Here is a 25,161-nt window from a genome sequence, read left to right as displayed (position 1 = left end):
TGACGTCACTCGCTCGGTTCGCATAAAGTTTTTCATTATGGATTGGGTCATCTTCTCAGAATTGTGGTCCAAAAATAAACAAACTGTCTCTGCGATATTGTCGGGGAAGTGTCTCTGTATCGTTTACGACAGTCAGTTACTCATGTTTGATACAGTCTGTTTCTAGCAAGAATGTAACTAATTCGGCAGCAGTAACATTAGCGTTTTCTCGCTATCCATGAGTGAAACCACCTGGATGATGTTTATTTTTCAAATTGTTCTTATATGAGGCGATCTAAAATCCCTGTAAGAGCCATAAGATGTGTACTGATTTTAAATGGTATATATATTGATGACATCACAGCAGGGCATGGGTGAGGCCAACGTTGCCATGGTTACCCAGGGTATTTAAGCATAGTCCCTGATTGAGCACAGGTGTTGCTGACGGGCAGAGAGGCACACTGTTTTAAACTGATTTTCTCTGTATGCGTTAATGGCAGTTTATGTTTATTTCATTGTTAGGGGATTCACACTATGGTCCCGGGTGCGCACTCGGGACCACTTGGCAGATGTTGTGGTAGTGTGAATGATGCGTACCGTTCCCGGGAGCGGATCGCCCAACCGTCCCCGGGACCGCATGGGGGGAGGGTCTCTGGACCGTTGAAGTGTATTCAGATACGGATTGTTCCAATGTGAATGCATGCAGTCGACGAGCCAAGCGTCAACAAAAAAAAACACAGCCTCTGCACGATGCGTAACACCAGCGCATTTCTCAACGCCGACCTTCTCCTGTTGAATCTGCTTATACGCGCAGCACCGCGTTGATCTTATTCTGCGGACTACACGTGGCTCTTGGGCTTTGCTTGGCACAGTTTCCAAAGTAAAACAAAATAATAATAATGCTAAAGTAGAATCCATAGCAAACTAATACACTGAGTACAGAACTGACTGACACAGTGAATAGCAGGCAGGCTGACAGTGAAGTAGTATAACGGCAAAAAGCCAAAGAGGCAATGCAATTCAGTGTGTCTGTTATTTGAGACAATGTCGCACAGTTGATGGTCAGTGTCCGTGCGCGCCAGCCATCAAGCACACCGTCATCAGGAGGATTAAAGTGTGTTATGCAAGTGTACCCGGGTGCGCTGTTGAATCTCGGGCAATGTGAATCATGGCCATCGGGGACCAGGCAACCGTATTCGGAAACGGTTCCAATGAAACGGATTCAGTCCGTCTCAGTGTGAATCCCCTATGAATTTCATTTCTAGACTGAAGTATAGGGCTTTGGACTTTGAATAAATATGATTTAATACCAACAAAAATCAATTATCTAGAATTGATTTTAAGGTCCTTCTGCTGGTTTTTAAATCTATCCATGGAAATGCACCTACATATTTGTCCGAAATGCTCCCTGGGTACGTGCCTGGAAGAGCTCTTAGATCCTTGTTCCTAAGACTAGACCAAAGACTAAAAGGCATGGAGAAGCAGCCTTTAGCCATTATGGTCCTGTAATGTGGAACAGCCTGCCAGTTAACCTGCGGCTCTCTGAATCCACTGACATTTTTAAAAGAAACCTTAAGACATACCTTTTTAGCATTGCTTTTAATTAGCTCATATGATTATCCTTGTTTATGTTTATCTATAATGTTTATTTTTAAATGTTTTCTTTATTTTTCCTTCTTTGTTTTCCATCTCCTTTAATGTCTTTTTATATTTGTAAACTGTGAAGCACATTGAGTTGCACTTGCTGTATGAAATGTGCTATACAAATAAAGTTTTGATTGATTGATTGATTGATTGATTGATTGAACTGAATGGGAACGTTTTGGACTTTCTTGGAGTTCTTCTACACTCTTTGCTGTACAGGGTCAAGACTGTCCCTGACCCCAAGATGGACCTCCAAACACAGTTTTGACTAGCAACGATATCCTCAAAACCTCATTTCCAGATGGAGCTAAAGCTACCTGGGCGTGTGAGCTATCGAATGATAGGGGGCAAGCGGAACCAAACATGCAACGCTGGAACCTGGAGTCCTGCTATTGTGACACTGCAATGCGAGAGGATAAGCTGTAGCTCAATTCCGGAACAGGACAATGGAAAAATAGAATATCCTAATGACGGTAATCAGTTTGGTGACGAGGCTGAGTTCATCTGCAATCCAGGACACAATTTGGTAGGTGGTCAAAAAACAATAAGTTGTGAAGCTGGGATGGCAGATTTGGAAGATGTGAAGTGGAGACGTGAGAGATGTGAAAAGCCAGAGGACATTTTAAACGGCAAATACAGTCCAGTGACTAAGAATTATGTTGATGGAGATGTTGTCGCATACAAATGCAATAAGGATTATACACTCAATGGATCGAGTCTGATAGACTGAAGCTGAAGCTGATGGGCAGTTTCATCACCCATCACCCATCCCACCACCACCAATCGTGTGGATTGTTTTAGGGGTTAGTTTTGTCATCATCATCGGAGTATAATAATGTGGCCATAAAAGATGAAGAGGGGGAGTTATAGCACTATGGCTCAAAGTGTCATATTTCTACTGACAACGGACCATTATAACATCCTATGAAGTTCTAAACCAAGATGGAAGGATGTGGCTGGACCAGCCCTTGAATGTACAAGGCATGCGGAAGGCTCTGGATGGACCTTGCAACCTCAAACCTTGCAACACAGTAATAATTAGTGCCATCATCTGCTTGTGCTGCAAGGGTGGCAAGCATTGATTGGCTGGCAGTTGTTTATATCTTCTGTGTACTTCAAAGTCCACTAATCAAAAGATTTTTCACTGAATCTGAATCTGAGATTGGGAGGCGTGCCCGTTTGTGCCCAAAACAATAATTAAATTAGCCAATACATTCAATTATCTAAATAATACTCTCAGAAACTAAGAAAATAAGAAAATACAAATTTCTTATTTTATTTTTTATCCTCAAAAATGATGAAAAACGGCGCAGTTAAATGGCTTCTACACTATAATACAAATAAAAAAGTACACAAACCCGTGGAGCCCTCTATCGATATTGACATCAGCCTTCATATCAGTGCTCTATTGGAGAAGTCAAATTATATTCATGCTTATGTGTGCTGCTTTTGTGATATATTCCCGTGTGTTAGTAGTAGTGTCACACACCGGAAATAGTTGATCTACAAGCTCATCAACCTTTGCGATGGGTTTGAGCTTGTAGATCGGCAATTTTTTACAACATATATGTGACTGAAGAGGTTAACTACACTATTATGATGATGCAGTTTCAGTTTGTTCTCCAACATTGTTCGATACTTTATTTTTATTTTTATGATTTGTACTTTATTTATTTTCTACATTGTTCGATACTTGATGCACACAAACCTATTCTTGTTGAACTGGACAGCGAAGTCGGTCATATGTTGCAGTGCCTTATTGGTGAATGTCATGTCCATATACATGTGGCCTTGGCGGCGAGAGAAGGTCCCAGAGATTTCTAGCCCCTTGGCTTTGACTGCTGGCAGCCACACCTAGTGAAACGGATCAAAGAAATACCACACCTAGTGAAACGGACCAAAGAAATACCACACCTAGTGAAACGGACCAAAGAAATACAACAACTAGTGAAACGGACCAAAGAAATACCACACCTAGTGAAACGGACCAAAGAAATACTCATAAAGCCCCATGGCTTTGACTGCTGGCAGCCACACCTAGTGAAACTGACCAAAGAAATACTCTAGAATAGATATAAAAATATATCTAGTGCCATATGACAACAGCGATTCTGATTGGATCGTGAATTTGCAAATGTACAACCACACTTTGCTTGCTTAACCACATGAACCCAAGTGTCCCCATACTACTACAACATGCATGTCATAACATAATAGATGAGCATTCGGCAGCCACAAATGGCAGATCTGCAAGCTCACAATGAAGAAAACATACATTGTGCAATATGTTTTAATATATGTGTTCTTATATTCTTAGTATTTTATGTCTTTTTTTAGACACTGTAGTAGCACTGAGCTGGATTGCTACTCAATTTCGTTGTTCCGTACAATGATAATAAAGATATTCTGATTCTGAATCGCAATACATGTTGTGAGCTTGTAGATGGGATATTTTTGGCAAAGAGATTTGATGTAGAGGGGGAAAAAGAAGGAGGCCGAATAGACCCCAGGGTCAAGGAACTATTAGTGTTCAGTGATTAAAACCCTTTTACAGCGTTGCGTAGCCAGACAACAATTCCACAATCTCCGAATGCTATATAGTCTGGAACTACACCTCAAAATATCTTTAGAGCTTATTTTTTTACTGTATCATAGCTGTGTGAACTCACAGATTTAGGTGCCGCATAGCCTCCTGTGGTGATGGCCATGCCTGTGGAAAGCTCAAACAGATCGTTGAGACCGCTGCTGCTGGCTGCCGCTGCAGGTGCCGGCGTGGGAGAGGGTGCAAATGTGTTGGGGACAGACGAGGGGATGAAGTTCTGCCCCACCTGAATCAACAGACAACACACACTAAATGTCAGCGTTAAAAACATACCTTCAATGTGCTTAACTGGCACACCGGAGATGTCAACTAGCTACTCAAGACGATCTGAAAGAAATTGGATCATTCAAGAAATAAATAAAAAACATTATTTTGTTATTAATGTCTAACAGCATTATTGACCACAGTCTGGTGACAGTGGTGAGCTACTGTACATTTCATAATGTGACTACTTTCACTTATCAGGCCGAGCTCCAATCCCATACTGACATTAATGACTTGCCTGCCAGGTGCGCACACCCCAATCAAAGGCCATGGAAGGCCAGAAGGTGAGGCATGCGTGACTGGAATGACACTACGGCTCCTAGGGTGGCTGTCTGTGGTGGGTTAAGTTCAATGGTAGCGACTAAAAAGCATGCAGCATGCAGATAGGCGAGCAGGCGGCTAAACGAAAGGGCTCAACTTACTGCTGGACTTCCCCCAACACCTCCGCCCAGGTCTCCCCCAAGCTACAGGAGAGAGGGAGAAGAGAGAGGCGCCCATAGCCAGCGTCCACAACAAAAAGACAGGACAGATGGATAACAGAGACAAAAGACAGACCACAAAAGCACCATTAGGAGTGACCCTCAACTCGACATGGGAAAACATCACCTCCACATATTGTTAAGACACAAGGATAAGAGTACAGATCTGTCCAAGCTGCTCCATCAACAAAAGCCGAATGTTAAAGTGGAAGACAATTAAAAATACTTTGGTGTGAGTGAGCTAGATGTCAAAGGATAAAAGTTTGTGAACGGTCAAAGGTCTGGAAAATGGCCAGAAAAATACTATCTGTTGTTATTTATTAGAAGTAATCCTAATAGAAACCCGATTTAAAAGATTTAACATTCTGCACCGATATATGTAGCCCAGGATTGTCCTAATCCTCCCGTAGAGAACCTCCATGTGCCCTTATCCCCCGACGCACAATATACTGTACATGTGGAAAGTAAAGAAACACAAGTTAATGCAGTCAAACAGCTGATAAAATAAAAGGAATTGTGTTTGTATTAAAATGTACTTAGTAATGTGTTGTTCATGCATGGGAGCAGTAGGCTTTTGCGCCTTTCTTGTTGTGGTGTGCAAGCCAGAGGAAATCATGGATTTTAAGAGAAGAAGGACTCATGAAGCTGAGCACAAAAACACCCTATCCGGCCAGTGCAGAGCACAGCTTTAAAGCAGGTCTGCACGCAGTCACAAACTAAACTACCATCATTTCTTTTTGAGAAGCAACTCTTAGATCAGATCATGTAATCACAGTTTCCCAAACAGTGGGTCGGGACCCATTTGTGGGGTGTGGACACTTTGTAATGGGTCCCCTTAGTTTTTGTTTCCTACATTTGGTTAAAAAATATTATTACTTCAAAACATTTTCAAAAAACATTCCCAAGAAAGCAAAACTTTTCATGAATTAATAACAAAATCCAATGATCTTTTCAGTAATGTCATGAAGAAATGAAAGAAAAATCGAAGAAATTCCATAAATTAGAACAAATATTTAAGAAGTAGTGCAAATAGCTACAAGCTCACAACTTGTGAGCTTGTAGATCTGCTGTTTTCACTAGTTTGGTTAGATATTGGCGAATATCACATTTCTGCTTTGGGTCAAGGGCTGAAAAGTTTGGGAACCACTGATGTAGATCCCATGGCAAGTAGTTTCACAACTGACATTTGGAGTTGATGCTGTACATTTGCACTGTGTCAAAATGCAGTGTGCACACCAGAATCTACTTGAGTTTTTTACAGGGGCGTCGCGCCAGGCTCGCTCACAGCCATGATCTGCCCCTCGAACTGTTATTATGCATAGCGTGACCTCGAATTAATGTTTTATTAAGCTCTAAACATGGTCCTTTTATTCAATCTGAGCCCTAAAATGCTTTAGATCGCGTGCGTGCGCATGCACGAGGAGGCTAACGATGGATGCTAAAAACGTTAAATAAAATACCGTATTGGGCCGAATATAAGACGACTCTGATTATAAGACGATACACCTTTGGCTTTATATTCAGACCAATAGGGTACTATTAATTCTGGATTAAATTACATTAAACAAACCTGAGAATTATCGTGTTGGCAAAGGAGGTTGCAAGCACAAATCCAGAGAAATCGCGGGTCTGCCATAGATTCTGTTAAACTAATGATATGCACTGACTTACAGGTATATACTGAATATATACTAAATATTAAATTGTAATAATTACTCAAATCGCTATCGGACAAAGAAGGTTGATTGGGACATCCCTAGTGAACGTTAATATGATGGATTGGAACATGATTCATTGGAACTTACTTTACGGAAATCAAACTCAACCATCTGCTGAGTAGTGACTTTTTAACATTTCCAAAAGAGAATAACAATAGAAACAGAATATAGAAAAAAAAGATGCTCTTTGAATATGTACGGGTTGTGGTTGTTACGGTACATAAGGTCCAATTATATTCTGTGTGTGTGGTGTGTGTGTGTGTGTGTGTGTGTGTGTGTGTGTGTGTGTGTGTGTGTGCACGCACGCACGTATGCGTGTGTGTACCTGTCCGCATGTGTGTGCGTGTGTTCCCATGGATTAAAGCAAAATAAAATATCACAACTGAAACAGTTAGCGCCATTCCCTAAAATGGTCTAATCTTAAAATAAGCAAAGTCTATTCTACAAGCTCTCAATGCGTCGCATCCAAATGACTAATGACCAAATGACTAATGTAATCTTGGGCACTACACTTCCTCTGCCAACCTGGGGGGGCAGCGGACTGACCTCATGCTTCCTTCTATGCATGAGGAGTCCAAGCTGCTTCTTTTCACCCGACAGGGGAGAGTTTCCCCGGCCGGACGTAGCTGGCCAGGGGGAGGTAGTTTAGAGACCAGGATTGCGACTGAGAACTTGAATCCATGTGTTCCCTCCCCACTCACCAGACTGTCGAGGCCTCCTCCCAGCAGGTCGACGGCACCCATCTGCATGGAGGACTGCTGGGGCACGTTGACAGGGGGTCCCAGGTCCAGGTTGAGCAGGTCCCCCAGGAGGTCCCCCTGGCTGGGGATGACGCTGGGTTGCTCCATGGTGGGGGCGGCCGGCCCTGCGCTCACGGGACTCTCACCCGTGTCAATGCTGCCATGGGGAGAGAGAAATTATTTTTAAAGCACATCTCTAAGTAGTTTCATTCATTTCCAAAACAGCAAAGAATAGCCCACCTATAACCTCACAACATGTCACACTGCAATGTGTTGAGGGCGTGTAGATCTTCTAATTTCACCATCTAAAATCCTAGAAGTATCTAGTCTCATATAATGATATCAATATAATATCTACTGTATATTGCCCTGTCCCAGACCAGACAACAGGAACAGACACCCCAGATTATGGGCTCAGTTGCGGGCTGCGCACTGACACACATGCACATGTGCTGGGTTAATTAAGAAATCCAATTAATTTCACTGTACAACCATGTCATCCTAACTACCGATACTGCCCATCGTCAGTTGGAACCAGTTGAAACCTTGCCCAGGTATTCAGAGCTTCAGAGCCCTTTTCAAGATAACACCGTGCCCGTGCGTATGACCGGGCATTAGCAAACGGCTAACCAAATCCATCGTGGGACCACCCAAGGCATGAATTATTTTACCGCAACTAGCAACGGGACCGCGATGGGCCGTCGCGTGTTTTCTTTTGAGTGACTAGTTCGATTAACAGCTGCACCCATAACTGGCATGATTAAAACAAAGCAGAATAACAGTGACCTGCTGTGCTGGATGGGGAGGTGCTTGCGGTGGATGCCGTGGCTGCCTTCCACGAAGGCGTTGGGGGGCTTGTGGTAGACGGAGGCCAGCGAGCCGATGTGGCAGATGAGCTCGTCCAGGAGCGTGGGCTCGATCAGGTCCGTCTCCTCTGAGATGAGCGGCTTCTCGGACAGCACCACCTCCTTGGCCGTCACCGGGTCGGTGGACAGCAGGCGCCAGTAGATGTAGCCCCTGTCGCGCAGGTCCGGGTTGTCGGAGTCCTGCGGAGGAGACGAAGAGAGCAGGCGCCAAAGGAGATGTTGTTTATATTTGAGTGGTGCAACCACTCCAAGGAACAGCAATGTCCGTGTTCAACCGTTCATGTGTTCATGTGTGTGACTATGAGCACCAGTACCAATGAGTACCAAAAGTGGCGCCGTTGTGCCAGAAACAGAGAGAGAGAGATAGTGCTGCACTGTTGCCTGCTAATGAGAGAGAGAGGGGGGGGGGGGGATTTGCAACACTCAGTTCACACGGGTGTGATTTTTTTATCATCATTCAGTTAATTTAGTTTATGACAGTGCACTCTATGAACATTGAATTGTGAAAAATATGTGCGGCGGCCATCGAATTTCAAAGCACTCATAATGCCTCGAATACAAATGTTAATTGAGAGCCCTCACAGGACTTCCTAGGAATGACAGATGACCGTCAAAGTGGCTGGCGCAATAGCATTTCCCTACCCGTTTGTAGGTGCAGGTGTATATGAATTTGAGTGTGTGTGTGTGTGTGTGTGTGTGTGTGTGTGTGTGTGTGTGTGTGTGTGTGTGTGTGTCACCTGAGTGGCAAGGCTGAGGACCTGCTGCACCAGTTCCTGGGTTTCAGACGGCTTCTTGAGGAACAGTTTGACGATGGCAGTGAGAAGTGTGAGCTGGACCTGAAAGTCACAAAGACCCATTCGCAACATACTTTATTGTCATGTACACTACACAGTATAGACTGTTTCCCAAACAGTGGGTCGGAATCCATTTGTGGGTCGCGGGCGCAATTGTATGGGTCCTTTTGGTTTTTGTTTCCTACGTTCGTTTTTAATTAACATTATTTCAAAAAGGTAAAATGAATTGAAAACATTATTTTCAGTAATTTCAGGAAGAAATAAAAGAAAAATCTAAGACATTCCATAAATTAAAAAACAAATGTTTAAGAAGTAGTGAAAATAGACGATCTACAAGCTCATAACGCGGTGCAAAGCGCCGCCTTGTGAGCTTGTAGATTTTCACTAGTTTGGGTCCTGGGCTAACATCTAATCCCTCTTTTGGGTCACGGGCTAAAAAGTTTGGGAAGCCCTGGTATAGACAGTAGTCAAATTGCCCATAGAACTGAACCAGGTTGACACGCTGTGACTTGTTTGGTCACGTCCGTGGGTCTCACCTGGGTGCTCTCGTCATGGAAACCCTCCAGGAAGCTCTCCAGCAGCTCGTCTGCGTTGTCGATCCTCTCGGCGTACTCGCCCACGATCCATATCATGGCGGCACGCGCGTCCGGCTCGTCCAGGGAGTCCAGGTTCTCACAGAGTGTGGCGATGATGCTCTCATATCTGAGGAAATGACAAGAGGCAGTCAGAGTCCGGCCCCTGAAGCCCGCTCAGTGGTAATGCATGGAATGAAGATGTGACTGAAAATGTAATGTAATGTTTTAGGTCACGAATACAAGCAGCCGAAATGAGTTTTCTTCGACGGGTGGCTGGCATCTCCCAGAGATACAGTAGGGTGAGAAATTCAGTCACGCAAGAGACTCAGAGTAGAGTCGCTACTTCTTCGCTTGGAAAGGAGCCAGCTTAGGTGGTTCGGGCATCTGGTTAGGATGCCTCTCCGGCATCTCCCTATAGGGAGGTCCTCGAGGCACGTTTTTACTTTTTTTACTAATTATTTCAAAAAAGAATTCTCCACCAAAAATGTATGAATGAACAGAAATCAAACATAAAGGTATGATCCTTCGAAACTAACAGCAGACCAGTTGTATTCTAGTGCTTGTTTAAACACTTAGTTCAAATACTTTCATCTTAAAATAACTAATGACCGAAAATAGCTGACTAATGACCGATAATAATGTAGATCTGTTATTTTCGGTGTGCAGCATGCTTTCACAGAAGAAGCTTCTAGGGAATACAAATGACTGAAATCAGTCGTGGCGACAGAACTTTAATCCATGGGTAATGTGTTGCATTCATTCTCGCACATTTACAAATTCCTAAGAACTTGTTCCGAGTCTATACTAATACAATCAAAAAGGATATCAAGGTGTGTCGGGCAGCTGTTCCACTTACTTGTTGGGGTACTTGCGGAAGATGTCCCTGATGACCACGATGGCCTCCTGGACCACATAGTTGACCTTGGTCTGAATCAGGTCCAGCAGCGTGCTCACACAGCGCTCGGCTGATTGCTGGGTTGGGTGGAAGACAAGTCGGAATGAAAATCATCATACTATAATTCTAACAATGTCTGTCTGCGTGTGTGTGTGTGTGTGTGTGTCTATGTGTCACTGTGACTGCCGTAGCTTGCCTGCACCAATCACTCCCACTTTTCACACAGGCATTGACCATAATGATTATTAATGAATTTATTAGTCAATTACAAACGCAACCGGGCGCAGTACCCCCCACGGCCACAAGGGGGGGGGGGGGGGGGGCAAATATCTCACAACGGGTAAGGGCTTGTATCTATAACTATGGAATAGAGCAAAAATATAAATCTTGACTGAAAGTTTACTAATGATGTTTAGGTACTATGGTTCTTTGTCACTGCCGTTCCACATAACAGCCGACCAGTTGAAGAAATTTAGGCTTTAGTTTAAACCTTCGCTTTTATGACATTTCTGAGACAATTCATGTCTATTTGAACTCGCTTCTCAGTTCAAATAAATAATAAATAATCCTAAAATAACTAAACCTAATCTTAAAATCGAAAATAGCAGATCTATAAACTCATAACATGTTGCAGCGTGATGTGTTGTGAGCTTATAGATCTGCTATTTTCAGTGAACGATATGCTTCCATAGAAGACATGCTGGCTTCTATATGGAATCCAAATGACTGAAATCAGTCTTGGCGATTGAGAATTTTAATCCATGTAACCATCTTGTGTGCGGTACCTTGATTTTAAAGGTACACATTATTAATACACATTCCCAGCGGATCACGACTTTCCTGACTTAATTGATAAAGAGATCTTTCCCTGCGGATCACGACATTCGCGACTTTTGTTTTCATTGTTTAATTCACTGTTTATGATCACTTTCAAGAGATACATGGTTTCCAGCGGACACAGTAGGATATGTCACGCGTTTGGATCACGTGACCGGAAAAACAATCAGTCACATGGGTTTCCCAGGGCTTCTGGGAAATTGAGGCGCAATGCAAAGTCTATGAGGGACAATGGCCGCGCCCGTGTGCCCCAATTCCCTCTGCAGTCAACGTGTTAATAATATACTATTCTGTAGGCTGTAGCCCTTTATGTTGTGTGCTCTGTATATACTATATTTACAATTTACAATTTAGGCATTTAGCAGACGCTCTTGATCCAGAGCGACTTACATTTAAGCAAAAACAAAAGCATGTCATACATCACATATATAAAAAGTAGTTATCATGAATCATGTACAGTATAAACTAAGAACGTAACAGTGGAGTATCTATGTCAACTATACTATATTATATATTATACAATATACATGTGTACTATAAAGTGCTATGACTACATAAAATGCCATTCTAGTGCCGTCTACGTAACGAGCTATAAGTCTGTCTAAAATACTATCTAAGTCGACATAAAATGCTATCTAAGGGGCTAGGCTAGGGCAAGTGCTACGGGCCATGGTGGAGTCTGAAGAGGTGGGTTTTCAGACTACGGCGGAAGATTGGGAGTGAGGCTGCAGTTGTGACTGTGATGGGAAGTGCATTCCATAGTTTTGGAGCCAGAAGGGAGAAGAGTTTGGGACGTGTGGATGTGTGGAGCTTATATAATGATGTCCAGCTTCCCGTTGCATCCTACATTGTCAGACTGTACTAAATGCAAGGCACTTCTCTTAAGTGATTTTTACTCTCTTTACTTAAGTTTTTACTCTCTTTACTCTCTCTTTAAGTATAACTGAGGCTTACCTCCACTTTGATGGCACAGCGCCCGATGGCTCTGACTGCCTTCCGCACAAAGTCCACATCCACTTCTGTGGCATACTCCTTCAGTTCAGCAAGCACCTGGAATATGGGGAGCACAATGCAGGTGGAGAGAAGTAATTTCAACGATGACCGAACTACACTGGGCAGAAACCTCCATCTCCATATTCCAATTACTGTATTTGTATATTAACGCACTACTTGATCATACTGCAAAACTGTAATACTAATAATTTGAATCCTAATAATTATTTTGGACATTAATGAATACCATATAGGCTTAAGTATAACAACGTGAACATTGCACTGTTCTGTGACAAGGACATGTACACTCTGAAAGTGTACAAATTTACACAAAAAGACCATGTGGTTCCATATATGTACGCTCCGAGTTAAATAAGTACTATGGATTTGATTCATTTTGTACTTGCAAACGGTACCTGGGCTATGTTAGCCTGTGAGGCCAGGCGGATCATAATGTCCAGCTTCTCCAGTTTGACATAGATGGGATCGTTGTACTTGACAAAGAACACCTTGATCTCCTGCTTCAGGATCTCAGGCCTACACACAAGAGAGAAACAATATGACAATGTAATTTTACCCTCCAGTTATAGAAGTTGATGGCAACTGTCTGAAGCACTGTTTCACAAACAGTGGGTCGGGACCCATTTGTGTGTTGCGGACACATTGTTATGGGTCCCCTTATTTTGTTTCCTACATTTAGTTTTTAATTACTATTATCTCAAAACATTCCCAAAAAAGCTAAACAAAAAGCTAAACAAAATCCAATGATTGCTTTCCAGTAATGTCAAGAAGACATGAAAGAAAAATCAAAGAAATTCCCTGAATTAGAACAAATTGATTTCTTCAGGAAAGTACTGAAAAGGCTTAAGTGTTGTTGTAATGGCGTTCTGACCTCTTCTGGACGATGAGGTTGATGTTCCTCAGGGCCACGTACTGGACCTCTGGCTCTCCAGACAGCAGGGTGACCAGCGGCGGGGACAGCTTCTTCAGCAGGGTGTTGTAGTAGTCCGAGTCCTTGGGCAGCAGCTCCAGGAACTTCATCAGCACCTTGACCGCAGACAGCACCACCGCAGAGTTGGCGTGAGACAGCCGAGGGGTCACGCGCTCACAGATGCTTTTTGAGGAACGAGGAACAACAACAACGGAAATCATTAACGATACATTTTCAAGCATCCGTCTCCATGACGGCGTTCTCCGTTCTTAACTTAAATGACAACAATAAATGATTCATGTTCAGACATGAAGTGATATTGGTGCACCCTAAAATGGTAGTTACAAATCCTCATTGATTGCTATGAGGGGATAACAGTGGATGATTTGGTACGATTGTTAGAGTTAATCCAGTGGTCTTAAACTAATGGTGCTGGTCAAGTTCAAAGTCAACCACAATAAATAAAATACTTTATAGAGGACATCAGTCCCCGTCTTTATCTTGTAGTGTGATGTAGTGGCAGAAATCTACTGTGCGCTCTCTCTCCTGAGAATGTCCGAGCCCCCACGTTCTCAGAAGTACAATCATTGATGTATTGCCTTGCATTTTATGAAATAACACTGTTCCCAAGGTTTCTTAAGGAGAAGCAAAAAACAACAGATGTTTTGGCAAGGATAATAGTCTCACAGGACAAGACAAGTCAGATTAAGGGGACCCAGGGGACACACTGGGTACAGATGGCGTGACAAAAGGAATATAAAAAGCCATGTTTGAGTTGAGTTAATTTCAGTAGTCTAGACCAAGTATTTAAAAATCAGGTGCTTAAGAAAGCCAAGTCCATTTGTACGGACAACTCCATTCCCCTCAGCTCTGAGTTCAAGCTGCTTCCCTCTGGCATTCGTCTAAAAGTTCCAGGGGCCAAAAGCAACAGGTATAAGTTCTCCTTAGTGCCTGTAGCACTAGCTATCCAGGCTCTAAATGCCGATAGGAGGAGGTAACTTGTCACCTGACTCACTTGTATTCATTATTTATACAACTGTTCTGGAAAAGTTATGAATTATGTGCCTTTTTACTGTGTTTTTTGTTTTTCATGTTACCTGCCTGTGTTATGCCTTGCTGTAAAACAAATCGCCCCACGGGGACAAACAAATAAATGAACCTGAACCTGATGGTGGAACTGAGAAGGAAGCACTATCCTGAAATCCGCCGAAAGCTCTGTGTCTGTCTGCTTAAACCTGCTTTGCTATGATGTCTTATATGCATGTTAAATAAATACTATACTAAGCTTCCTCGACGGGACTGGTCATTCTGCACCTGGCGAAGACAATCCTTGAGTCATCGGATTTCTAACCATTACAGTGGTCTACATACCTGGTCGAATACCAACAAAGTCACCCTTTTACCAACTCGCGCCGGGCGTACAATCCGGCGAAACTGCTCAGCCTGGCAGTAACCTAAGTAATTTATGCTTAAACGGTTAAACCTAACCTTATTCCCAACCCTAAACACTAAACTTGGTAGCAGCCGGCTTTATGAAAGCAGTGACGCACAATGAATTAAGCAGCCCATAATAAAAAAGTGAAACATCCGACACTAACAAATCAGCAATTCTTAAACAGCGCCTGACACAGGCAGGCATTAATGACAGCAGCGAGACGAGCGCTTGCTGCGAGGCGCACGCATGGCTCGCGGACCAAAAGCGGACGCTTTTTGAGGAATGAAACGCAATAGACTATCAGCGCAATCAGAGCTGTCTGGGAGAAATGCGAGGCCCTGTGCTTTAATAATTAATAAATTAATATCCAAAACTATACAAAAATGAACAAACCTTATTAGAAAAAATATTAATAGCATATGAAAGCCTTTTGAAATGTGTATAGGTTTGTGAATTGCAGGTGCTGCAAAATAAGTAATTACTAGGCTACCTCATGCCAGTCAGTTGCGCAAATATAGGTCAGATCAATTAGCAGAGCGGAGCAGCTTCTCACTCTGCAGCACAATGACCAATGACCAACCTAAAGTTTTTAAACATTATACCTTTGAGCCTCTCTTTCATCTTTAGGGTTGTAGTTGGACAGGCAGTCCAGGATGAAGATCTGGCCCCACTCCGTGCACTCGTTGAGGGCCGTCAACAACTTGTTGATATTCTGGGGGTTCAGGTCCAGGAGGTTGCTGTTAGGGTGGGATTCGCTGATCTCCGACAGGGCTGCCACAGCATTGGCTACAACCTAGAGAGGATGGAAGCATGCACCAAGCAAAGTCAGTTAGATCCTATTTAATTGTTTGGGGGATAAATAAGCAAATACAGTCAAATACAGTCAGTGCCCTCCATTCTAAGTGTGTTCAGTTGGCATACAGCTTGACCAGGAATCTGGACAGACACACAGACAGACCGCCTTATAGACAGCTAGCCTCCAACAGAGGCACACATACTGTATAGGGCTAAAAACTATCTATTGCCAAATGCATTCAATAAAAAACTGATTTTAATCACATGAATCATGATAAATCTAATGATATTTAGCTTGCACGATGCATAATACCGTAGGCGGTAATATGTCAACATTGGCCCACAACTCACTATTCTTCACAAATACTTGAATTATTACAGTGAGACGCCGGATAAATACTGAATCATTCCTTTTAATGTACTCGGAAGTCAGAAGTGTCCATCGTACTGCTTTATTATCTGAATAGGACAATCGGATCGGGATGTGATATCAGCAAATAGTATACAGTAAGTAAGCCTTGCCGAGCCATGAGGCCCATAGGGCAGGAGCCTATCTCCTGATTCTGTAGCGTGAGGCAGCTTGATGTACAAGTACACCCCCTGGACATGACGCTAGTAAATCACAGGGACTTACCCCTAATCCAACCGTTGATGCTGAGTGCCAAGCAGGGAGGCATTGGGTCCAATTTTTCAGAGTCTTTGGTATGACCCGGCCGGGGATCGAACCCCGACCTCCCAGTCTCAGGGCGGACAAAGGCCACTGAGCTGGCAGATAGTATACTCCATATTAAAATGACTCGCATCGGGGAAACTGTTAAATACATAGCATCATCCATTCCTAGTACATACCATGGGGTTGGAGTCAGCAATGAGGTCTCTCAAAGAGTCCAGGAAGCCCTGGTCTTCCACCATCTGGGCATTGATGTCATGGAGTTTGGCCACGCACACAGCTGCTGTCTTCCTCACATACGGGTCCTCGTCCTTCAGACATTTCCTCAGAGGTTCACAGAGGTACTCTGTGATCTTATCCACTCGGATGCAACCCATGGTGCGCACGGCCAGAGCACGGATCAGGGGGTTGGGGTCCTCGCAGTCCTGCATATTGGCAGAGAGAGTTAGTGGAATAAAGCTAAATAAAATCTCATGACTGAAAGTTTATTAATGTTTAGGTATTATCGTTCTTTGTCGCTGCCGTTCCACATAACAGCCGACCAGTTGAAGAAATAACAGATTTGAGGCTTAAAACCTTTGCTTTTATCACATTTCTGAGACCATTCATGTCTATGGGAGATGCTTCGAAGATCAGTTCAAATACTCTTAAAATAACTAAACCGAATCATAAAAGAACTATTAAACTAACAATGAAAAATAGCCAATCTACATGCTCCCATAGAAGACATGCTGGCTTCAATGGAATCCAAATGACTTTAATCAGTATTGACGACTGAGAAGTTGTCAGACAAATTAATTCACATTCTGGCTTGAAACGCAAACTATTTCAGAGCTCAACAAGCAGTCGGACACCAGTGTGGGGATCTTACCTTGACAAAGCTGTTGACTGCCATGATGGCCATATCAGGCTGGCTCTTGGCATAGTTCATTAAGTAAAGATAGACCAGCTTCTTCAACTCCAGGTTGTCTGTCTGCATGCAGTTCACCACATCCGGAAACAAGGAGCTGAGGGCAGAGGATGAGGTCTTAGTCAATGATCACCTTTAAGACATTTCATTTTTAAAAGATGTTACACTAACATAAACCACTGGGAAGACACTGGGAAATTGAAATATGTGAATGTGCGAGTCTGAAGTGTTTCTCCCTACAGTACCTGACGTCCTTGCCCACGGTCATGGCTGCGATGACCTTCTTCACCGCCTCCTTCCTTTTCTCCTTCTTCTCATTGTTCAGTTCTGCCTTCAGCTCAAAGATCTCCCCTGGAGGAGGAACCCCAGTGTTAGTACAGCAGTAAGTAGTACCAGTATAGAATATAGGCTACCAATATACCGTAAAATATTGTTCATGTGAACCAATCAGGAAAGGGGCATGCATAAAAAATAATACAAACTCTTACCACCCCCAAAAGTTTATAAAATACTGAAATGAGAAAATCTAGAAGCTCACACAATCGGCTAGTTGGAAGCTTGTAGATCAGCTATGTTTTCTATTTTTGCCTGACACCATTGTAGAACGAAGTATAAAATAGGGCTTATGTGGTGTCGATCAGAATCGATTCATAAAGAAAAGAATAACTTGAATGTATTATGCGTCGATTCATTCATATATAAAAATAAAGAGAATTTGATTCATGAAAAAATGTAATTGTCTATTTCTGCAAATTACAGGAATAAAACTGGACTATACATTTCATGGACAATAAGTCTTAAGTCCAAAGTTGTAGAGTAGCACAATCCTGAAAGAGCCATCTTAAAATGTTCTCAAGTTCATCTGATTAATGATCCAATTAGTATTGTCTCTATCCCTACACATCTACACATTTTCAGTGTGTATGTAAAACAAAAACACCAATGGCCATAAAGTGCATTTGCTTCACATTTGTCTAACTCTTTGGCTTGTGTAGGTGAAGATGTGATCAATCATTGACAATGTGTTGTACCACTGAGAATGTCAAAAAATAAAATAAAAATAAACACTATTTAGTCACAAGCTCTAGTCGAATGCATTTAATTGTTTAACCACTTTTAACATCCCTTTTTTGGGCACGTCATCATCGGTTATTTTCCCTATTTAAACAAAACAGGTTTTCCACTTGGATGTTGGGTAAACAGTTCTATTGTACCTGCTTTTGGCTTTGATGTCAAGTGGTTCTCTCATTATCACAGGTATGTTATAAATAGGCATGGCCCTGACTAACAAGTTGTGTGCCAAAAATGGCCGATCTACAAGCTGTGACATGGTGTGAGACATTTGTGCACAACTAAGTATAATTCACCCTAATATTTTACTGGGTTAGCAAGCATGGCACCATGCTGTCCTTCTGTCCTCAGCGCTCACCTTTTTTATTTGTCGTGAAGTATTTGGAGTCAGTCATGACTGTGGACCTTCAAAACTGTTAAATAGAAATGTACATAATTAATACAGTATGGAAGACAAACCCTGTGCATTTAATAGAATAACTGAAATGATGTAGAGTATATAAAACTGATGATCTTCAACAGACTGCAGAATAACATGCACAGCATCCAAAACAAAACAAATCTCAATATAGGGCATCCAGAAATCTAATATGGCATGAAACCTAGCCATTTGGTCATTCAATATCATGCAGCAAATTTGGTACATATTCAAATAGAAGCTGGAAGGCACCTTGTTGAGAATGAGATGACTGTGTTACAATACTAAAATTGTATTATGACTGGACATGCTCAGGCCAGCACCACAACACCAATCACAATACAATGCAAGTTGACCAATTTTCAGTAATATTTGAACTGATTCACAAAAAATGCCATGGTGGAAAATTGACCAGATTAACGGTTACAAATATCTGACAAGGGTGTTTATGTGGCATTACTGGATTAATAACTTATACTGCTATAACTAAGCAATCATTATGACATTGTAATTGTTACAAAAGACAATATATATTACAGGTACATCAAGGCACAAATGTTACAAAATCTAGACAAAGACATCCATTCATTTATTCTCAAATACTTTTTCTGCAGACTAGTCAGTCAGACTTTATCGTTAATATTTCATTTACTTATTCTATGTTATATACTGTAATATTTTGAGTATCAAGCAGCCTATACAAACTTAAAAGTGGAGGTTATATTTTCAGTCGACTTGGCTAGTGAAGGTACAGTACACTAAAGGAAATTCCTGCAGCCTTGCCTTAGACAAAGAAGTAGATAGATCACATTTTCATTTGACAGCCTGACCTATAATGGGTATGCAGTAGGGAGGGATGTCAATTATAGATTAATTCATTAATTGATAATTGATAACCTTATCGATCGATTAACCGGTTAGTTAATAAGCAGCGTTTTAAAAATATATATTAATTTCCCTCAATGTCTAACATAAACATCTACATTTTGCTGATATACAGAAAGAATACAAAAGGCATAATATATTCCCTAATCAAATGTTTATTTGACCATTTGAGATACAGGGCCAGGCAATGTACGAGGAATAAAATGAAATGAAAAGTGCAGCGTATTTTCTGTCACATCACATGCACAAGCAGAGATGTTTCTGTGGCTACTAAGGTAGGGGGGACATTTTTTTAACCGGCTCACATGTGTGTTCCTCAGCCACGGGCAAAGACAGCACTACATTCCCAGAAAACCGTCCAATCATAGAACCGCAGACTTTTTGAATAATTGTTAACTGTTAAGTTTAATTGAAGAATTTCTTAACAGCGATTAACTATTAAATAATAACATCCCTACTAGTATGCAGCTAGGAGTACCAAGACCTTAGGACATAATGCCAACAAGCATGGGACTGATTGCCTGTGGGGAAATTAATTACATTTAGATATAAGTTGTATTTGAGGTGGTTTATTATGATTATTATTCATTATTAAAACATAATGGCCAGACATGCCAAGTTGCCAACAAAACAGAAAGAGCATACACCCAAGGAATCAATTCATCATGAGTTATATACTGCGTTAGTACCAATTCTCAAAACAGATCCATTATAGCCAAAACCAAAGCCCATTTTCCATTCCTGCTGACAGAGTCCTCCTCGTTCCTACATGCATAGACATTCAGTCATTACTTGACAAAAAGTAGCCTCAGAGCCATCATTTTTATCCCACGATTTTGCAACCTAGTTTTTTTCACTCAGTGCCAATTAGCTAATGTAATCTTGGGCACTACACTTCCTCTGCCAACCTGGGGGGGCAGCGGACTGACCTCATGCCTCCTTCCATGCATGAGGAGCCCTGTCAGTTTCACCTGACAGGGGGGAATTTCCCTGGCCGGACGTAGCGTGTGGAAGGAGCACGTTATTCCGACCAGCTCCTTTCCCCTCCATCGGGCGCCCCGGCTGGCCAGGGGAAGGTCGTTTAGAGACCAGGATTACTGCATGTTTTTGTGGGGGTACCTACCCGAGGGGACACGGAGAGAACATGCAAACTCCACACAGAAAGGCCCTTTCGCCAACCCCCACCTCAGGTATGGACACTGATGACACGGAGGAGGAAACACGCCCCCAGTGCCCACAGCGTCCCCAGCTGGAATCGAACCCAGGACCTTCTAGCTGTGAGGCGACAGCACTACCGACTGCCACTGTGCCCCCAGAGCCTACATTTCAATAGGACAGTTAATTCAGATTGTTCAAATTCAAATGTCACACCTGCACTATTACAGTATACTACAGATTTCTGTTTACTTCCATGCCATTACTGTTTTTCTATTATGAAAGGTTTGAAATGGTGCATTGTGCCCGGGATGAATTAATGAATGAATAACCAACAAGTGAATTGTAGATATAATGGTCTAATGATTACTGGGAACATTAACATATTAATGTACTTTCGTACCATCATAGATATGCAAATGTAAGAAGAAATTGATAGTCTTGATCCAAGACTGACATGATGTAACATTAGCCTTAATGGTAGTTTGACAATATATTTGTACTACATACAGTAGTACTACATACAATACGTAGTAGTTTAATAACTGATTTCACAATAAGTCCCCTGCCTGCCTTGATGAATGAATCATGTATCCAAGCACTCCATCCATCGCTGCTTTGGCAAGCGACGCGGATATTAGCTGACGCTAGCCTGCGGTAAAAAGCACCGGGTCGCACGGGTGTATTCATGGAATGAACCGGAGAAGAGCTATATAAACATGTTAAATAAAGACGATGCAGTCAATGATTGTGGCAACGACACCAATGTTATCCAGCGTTTATCAGCGGACAGTGCACTGCTCTGTGTCCTTGCGGGATAAATGTCACAGTATGATGCGCTGCTACTGTCTGTCAAGCAGCGGCCTCCTCCTGCCTTCACTTCAGATGCTGCTTGTTGGTTAACATTAGCCTGTCAGCTAGCAGCACAGCGAAACACGGCCATTCACTGTGAATGGGTGGTGGTTGCGGCACATACTTACTTTGTTTATAGTCTCAACGCTAAACTGCCGCAGAAGGTGCCGGGAGTATGCCTTGGTCGACTGGTTTTCTCTGAGGGGAAATGTTGGTTATTTCGGACTTGACGTTTTGCCGCAAAAGGAGAACTGTAGAAAGATGGAGAACGGGAGAATTCCAAGGTCTACAATGATGGTGCGTTCGGGTTACCCTCGGAAATTCCGTTTTACTTCCTAGTTTCTTGTGCAGTTTCATGACGTGGTGTTGTGGTCCCGCCGTCCGGTGGGCTGCCAGCCGTTGCCACACTGTATGTGTAATTGATATTGGACTTTAAGTTATGAACTTTCATTTTCCTGCACAATTCCTAACGTGGTTAAATCACAGGAGTTGGTTTGAATAATGTTAGCTTCCTGACTTGAAGTGACCTCTCTTCTGCAACGTCGGACTCCTCGTAGTTCCTGATTTACCAGGGGACATAAACACACCATGTGTTGAGAGAGGCAGGGTGCTGCCCTAATAACTTGTTTTGATTGGTGGGTCACTCACTGTGTGGTGACTGCTGCTGCCATGGAATGGATGTGGGCACTGGGTACCCACCTTTTCCATGGATGTTATGTATTTACTATTTACTTATACCTCCTCAATTGGGCCCTTTGATGGATGTTAAGCTTTTCTCTCATAAGGTCCCGACTTAAAATTGTTTTAAAGAACAAGAGTTGTAAATTCCATCACTTATGGGGGGGTGGTCCTCCTACGTGCTACAAAGGCTTGGGAGGGCCCGAGGGTCTCACCTGGTAAAAGCTTTACCACATAAAAAAGTTTATAGTCCTTCCCACAGCTGGCTAGGTTGGTTCAAATCTGGTACACTATCAATACAAAGAGGGGCCTCATCGATACAAGCTTCAAGCACACTCTGAGCATGGATACATTTAAAAAGTAAAAAAGTAAAAAGTATCAAGCAACTAGAGAGAGAATGAAAAAAAAAAAAAAAACATATTTGAACTGGGGACCCCTAAGATAATCATATTTCACATTACACTTTTTTGAGGGGCGCTAGCCCCTGCCCCTCCTATACACAAGTTTAATGTTTGTCTTTAGTTCAAAGTTTGTTTAGTAAACGCATTGACAATGAAGGAAAATGTACGCCATAATGTGTCGTTTACGTCATATTGTCTCTTTATTGTTAATGGCATGTAATGTTTGTGTTGGCACCGTTTGTTTTACATCATCATTACATCACCTAATTAGCATGAGTTAGACTTTAATATATTAGCGCCCCTCACATTTTATAGTTTGTTGATTACTTTTGATGCAGTAATGGTCTTTTTTATTTTCTTCCTTCATTTTTTATGTATTAAAAAGGTGTTAAAAGTCCATGAATTGTTAATAAAAAAATTATCATATGGGTATCTTGACCCACAGGTTGAGAACAGGTCCCAATTTTCTGGAGAAATCGCTTGTTGAGAACCACTGCCCTAGCTCATTGGCTACATTGTTTGGAGTAGCCTACCCATATCGGTTAAACCCTTAGGTTAACTTAAACCAAGCTGAAGCTATAGTATTCTCTCCTCTAGACTAGTGCCTGATACTTTTTTGTTTAAACTTCAACATCTTAAAGGACCACTTCACCACTTTTCAACCTATCTTCATATAATATATAATAGGTCCTCACTAATAATCATGATAAAATGGCACAATTTCTCCCTACTCAGTCTGTGTCTCATATAGGACTGTGGGCAGTTTAGAAACCGTCCTCCAGTGACATCATCATTAGGCAGTTTATTTTTTAAACAAGATTTTTTTTTTACATTTTCATTATTGTGAGAACGATGGCTTCCATTTTCGCATTGCAACTTTTCAGGACTAGAAAGCCTGCAGTTTCTATTAACTTTATTCCCCATCGATGATGTCACTGGAGGACGGTTTCTGAACTGCCCACAGCCCCTATTAGACACAGACCGAGTAGAAAAAAAATTGCATTTTTTTTCATGGTTATTAGTGAGGACCTATTATATGAAGATAGGTTGAAAAGTGGTGAAGTGGTCCTTTAAGTATACAGTCAGAGGTTCCATCCAGAAATATGTTAAGGTCTACTTTCCTACCGTTAATGCAATATGGCCATCATCCACCCATTTTGGTCATGATTGGTAAGGGATCTCTTAAAATGTCAAAGTACACCTGAAACCACAAGCCAGTCACTCACATGCTATAGTTGACACTCTTCTCGTCAAACATGACATTGTCCACATTCTCCAGCTGGTACACCGCATACCGAGTCCGACAGATACACCGTGACCGTGGCAAGGAGGCTGAGCATGGAGCCCATGACCAGAGCTGTGGCATATCTGTTATCCTTATCTACCACGATGCATGTGACTGGAGGTGCTTGCCTGTTCAAAGCAGGACAACTCCTGCCAACACATTTGTCATAGAAGACTGTAGGACTGTATCTCTGTGTGTGTGTGTGTGTGTGTGTGTGTGTGTGTGTGTGTGTGTGTGTGTGTGTGTGTGTGTGTGTGTGTGCGTGTGTGTGTGAGGGGGGATTCTTGAATTCATCAATTCAAGAAATGTATGAATCAATAAAGTCTAATATAAATGTATAGGTGTTTTGGGGATAAGACTCTGCATATCAACAGTAAACAGGTACTGTATATGACCCAGTAGGCTATACAATACATGTTGATCAACATGACATAAATTATTAGCAATTGATCATGTAGGCTAGAAAACAGCAGATACTTTTCCATAATTATTTGCATGAACGTGCTAAAGCATTTGCAATTTGTTGAAAATAATGGGAAATTGGTTATGATGCACATGTATATAATATAGGTAAGGTAATACATTGACATTGAGGAAGAGTTCCCTGTAGCCGGCGGGAACCACGTATAGCATCCCTATTCTGGGGGGGAACATTCAACAAAAAATATTTTTGAGGGGTGCTAGCCCCATATATACAGGTTTAATGTTTGTTTTTCCTTAAATAGCAAGCTTTTGGTCAAAGACCTTCTTCAGACATGAAGAAATCAGTGAATGTGACAGTATATGTAGGTTCATGGTGTCATCCCTTGATTGATCAATGTGTCACACCTGTGCCACAACACACTACTGCACAAGCAAGCTTGTAGAAAGGTAGTATTTTGCCCTCTGGGGCAAATAAGTACATAGAGGTTAAGTCAAGTGATTAGAAGAATGTAGGAAGGCTGCAGGCAGGGTGCTCACCGGGACAAGAAAAAGCTGAACACATCTAGTGTTCAGCATTTCTTACCTCCATGGTCTAATCATTATTTTTATTCAGGTCAATCCTCAGATCAATCATAAGTCCAAAATGTCAGTAAACTGAGATAATCAGGCAGTTTATTGAGCAAGGTTTGTAGATAAGAACATTGTACTGATGCTTCCTTTTAAAAACGAGTGATGGCCAACCTACGTATTCATAGACTACAGGGATGTGTGTGTGTGTGTGTGTGTGTGTGTGTGTGTGTGTGTGTGTGTGTGTGTGTGTGTGTGTGTGTGTGTGTGTGTGTGTGTGTGTGTGTGTGTGTGTGTGT

At 42.1% G+C, this 25,161-nt stretch overlaps 1 protein-coding gene across 2 annotated transcripts in view; it reads right to left on the bottom strand.

The window, feature by feature from the left end:
• Nucleotides 1-21,973, bottom strand: part of ap2b1 (adaptor related protein complex 2 subunit beta 1) — a 29,486-nt gene extending 7,513 nt beyond the window's left edge. Inside the window, exons 1-17 of one of the 2 annotated variants that reach the window (XM_083777171.1) lie at nucleotides 21,637-21,973; nucleotides 18,557-18,611; nucleotides 17,373-17,478; nucleotides 17,089-17,224; nucleotides 16,397-16,642; nucleotides 15,355-15,545; nucleotides 13,279-13,500; nucleotides 12,803-12,923; nucleotides 12,348-12,443; nucleotides 10,518-10,633; nucleotides 9,623-9,788; nucleotides 9,030-9,128; nucleotides 8,213-8,472; nucleotides 7,388-7,583; nucleotides 4,912-4,953; nucleotides 4,293-4,451; nucleotides 3,332-3,477 (exon numbers count right to left, since the gene is read on the bottom strand). In XM_083777171.1, coding sequence (XP_083633297.1) covers nucleotides 3,332-3,477; nucleotides 4,293-4,451; nucleotides 4,912-4,953; nucleotides 7,388-7,583; nucleotides 8,213-8,472; nucleotides 9,030-9,128; nucleotides 9,623-9,788; nucleotides 10,518-10,633; nucleotides 12,348-12,443; nucleotides 12,803-12,923; nucleotides 13,279-13,500; nucleotides 15,355-15,545; nucleotides 16,397-16,642; nucleotides 17,089-17,224; nucleotides 17,373-17,478; nucleotides 18,557-18,593 — 2,339 coding nt within the window. In that variant the 5' untranslated portion in view covers nucleotides 18,594-18,611; nucleotides 21,637-21,973. The remainder of the gene's footprint in view (nucleotides 1-3,331; nucleotides 3,478-4,292; nucleotides 4,452-4,911; nucleotides 4,954-7,387; nucleotides 7,584-8,212; nucleotides 8,473-9,029; nucleotides 9,129-9,622; nucleotides 9,789-10,517; nucleotides 10,634-12,347; nucleotides 12,444-12,802; nucleotides 12,924-13,278; nucleotides 13,501-15,354; nucleotides 15,546-16,396; nucleotides 16,643-17,088; nucleotides 17,225-17,372; nucleotides 17,479-18,556; nucleotides 18,612-21,636) is intronic. The other variant, XM_083777172.1, reaches the window with a different exon arrangement.
• Between the last annotated feature and the right edge of the window lie 3,188 nt (nucleotides 21,974-25,161).

The sequence above is a fragment of the Protomyctophum parallelum genome, assembly GCF_964188405.1.
Source record: "Protomyctophum parallelum genome assembly, chromosome: 1".
In the NCBI taxonomy this organism is placed as follows: domain Eukaryota; kingdom Metazoa; phylum Chordata; class Actinopteri; order Myctophiformes; family Myctophidae; genus Protomyctophum; species Protomyctophum parallelum.
Note: the sequence above shows the minus strand (reverse complement) of the source record. Positions and strands in the feature narration are given on the sequence as shown.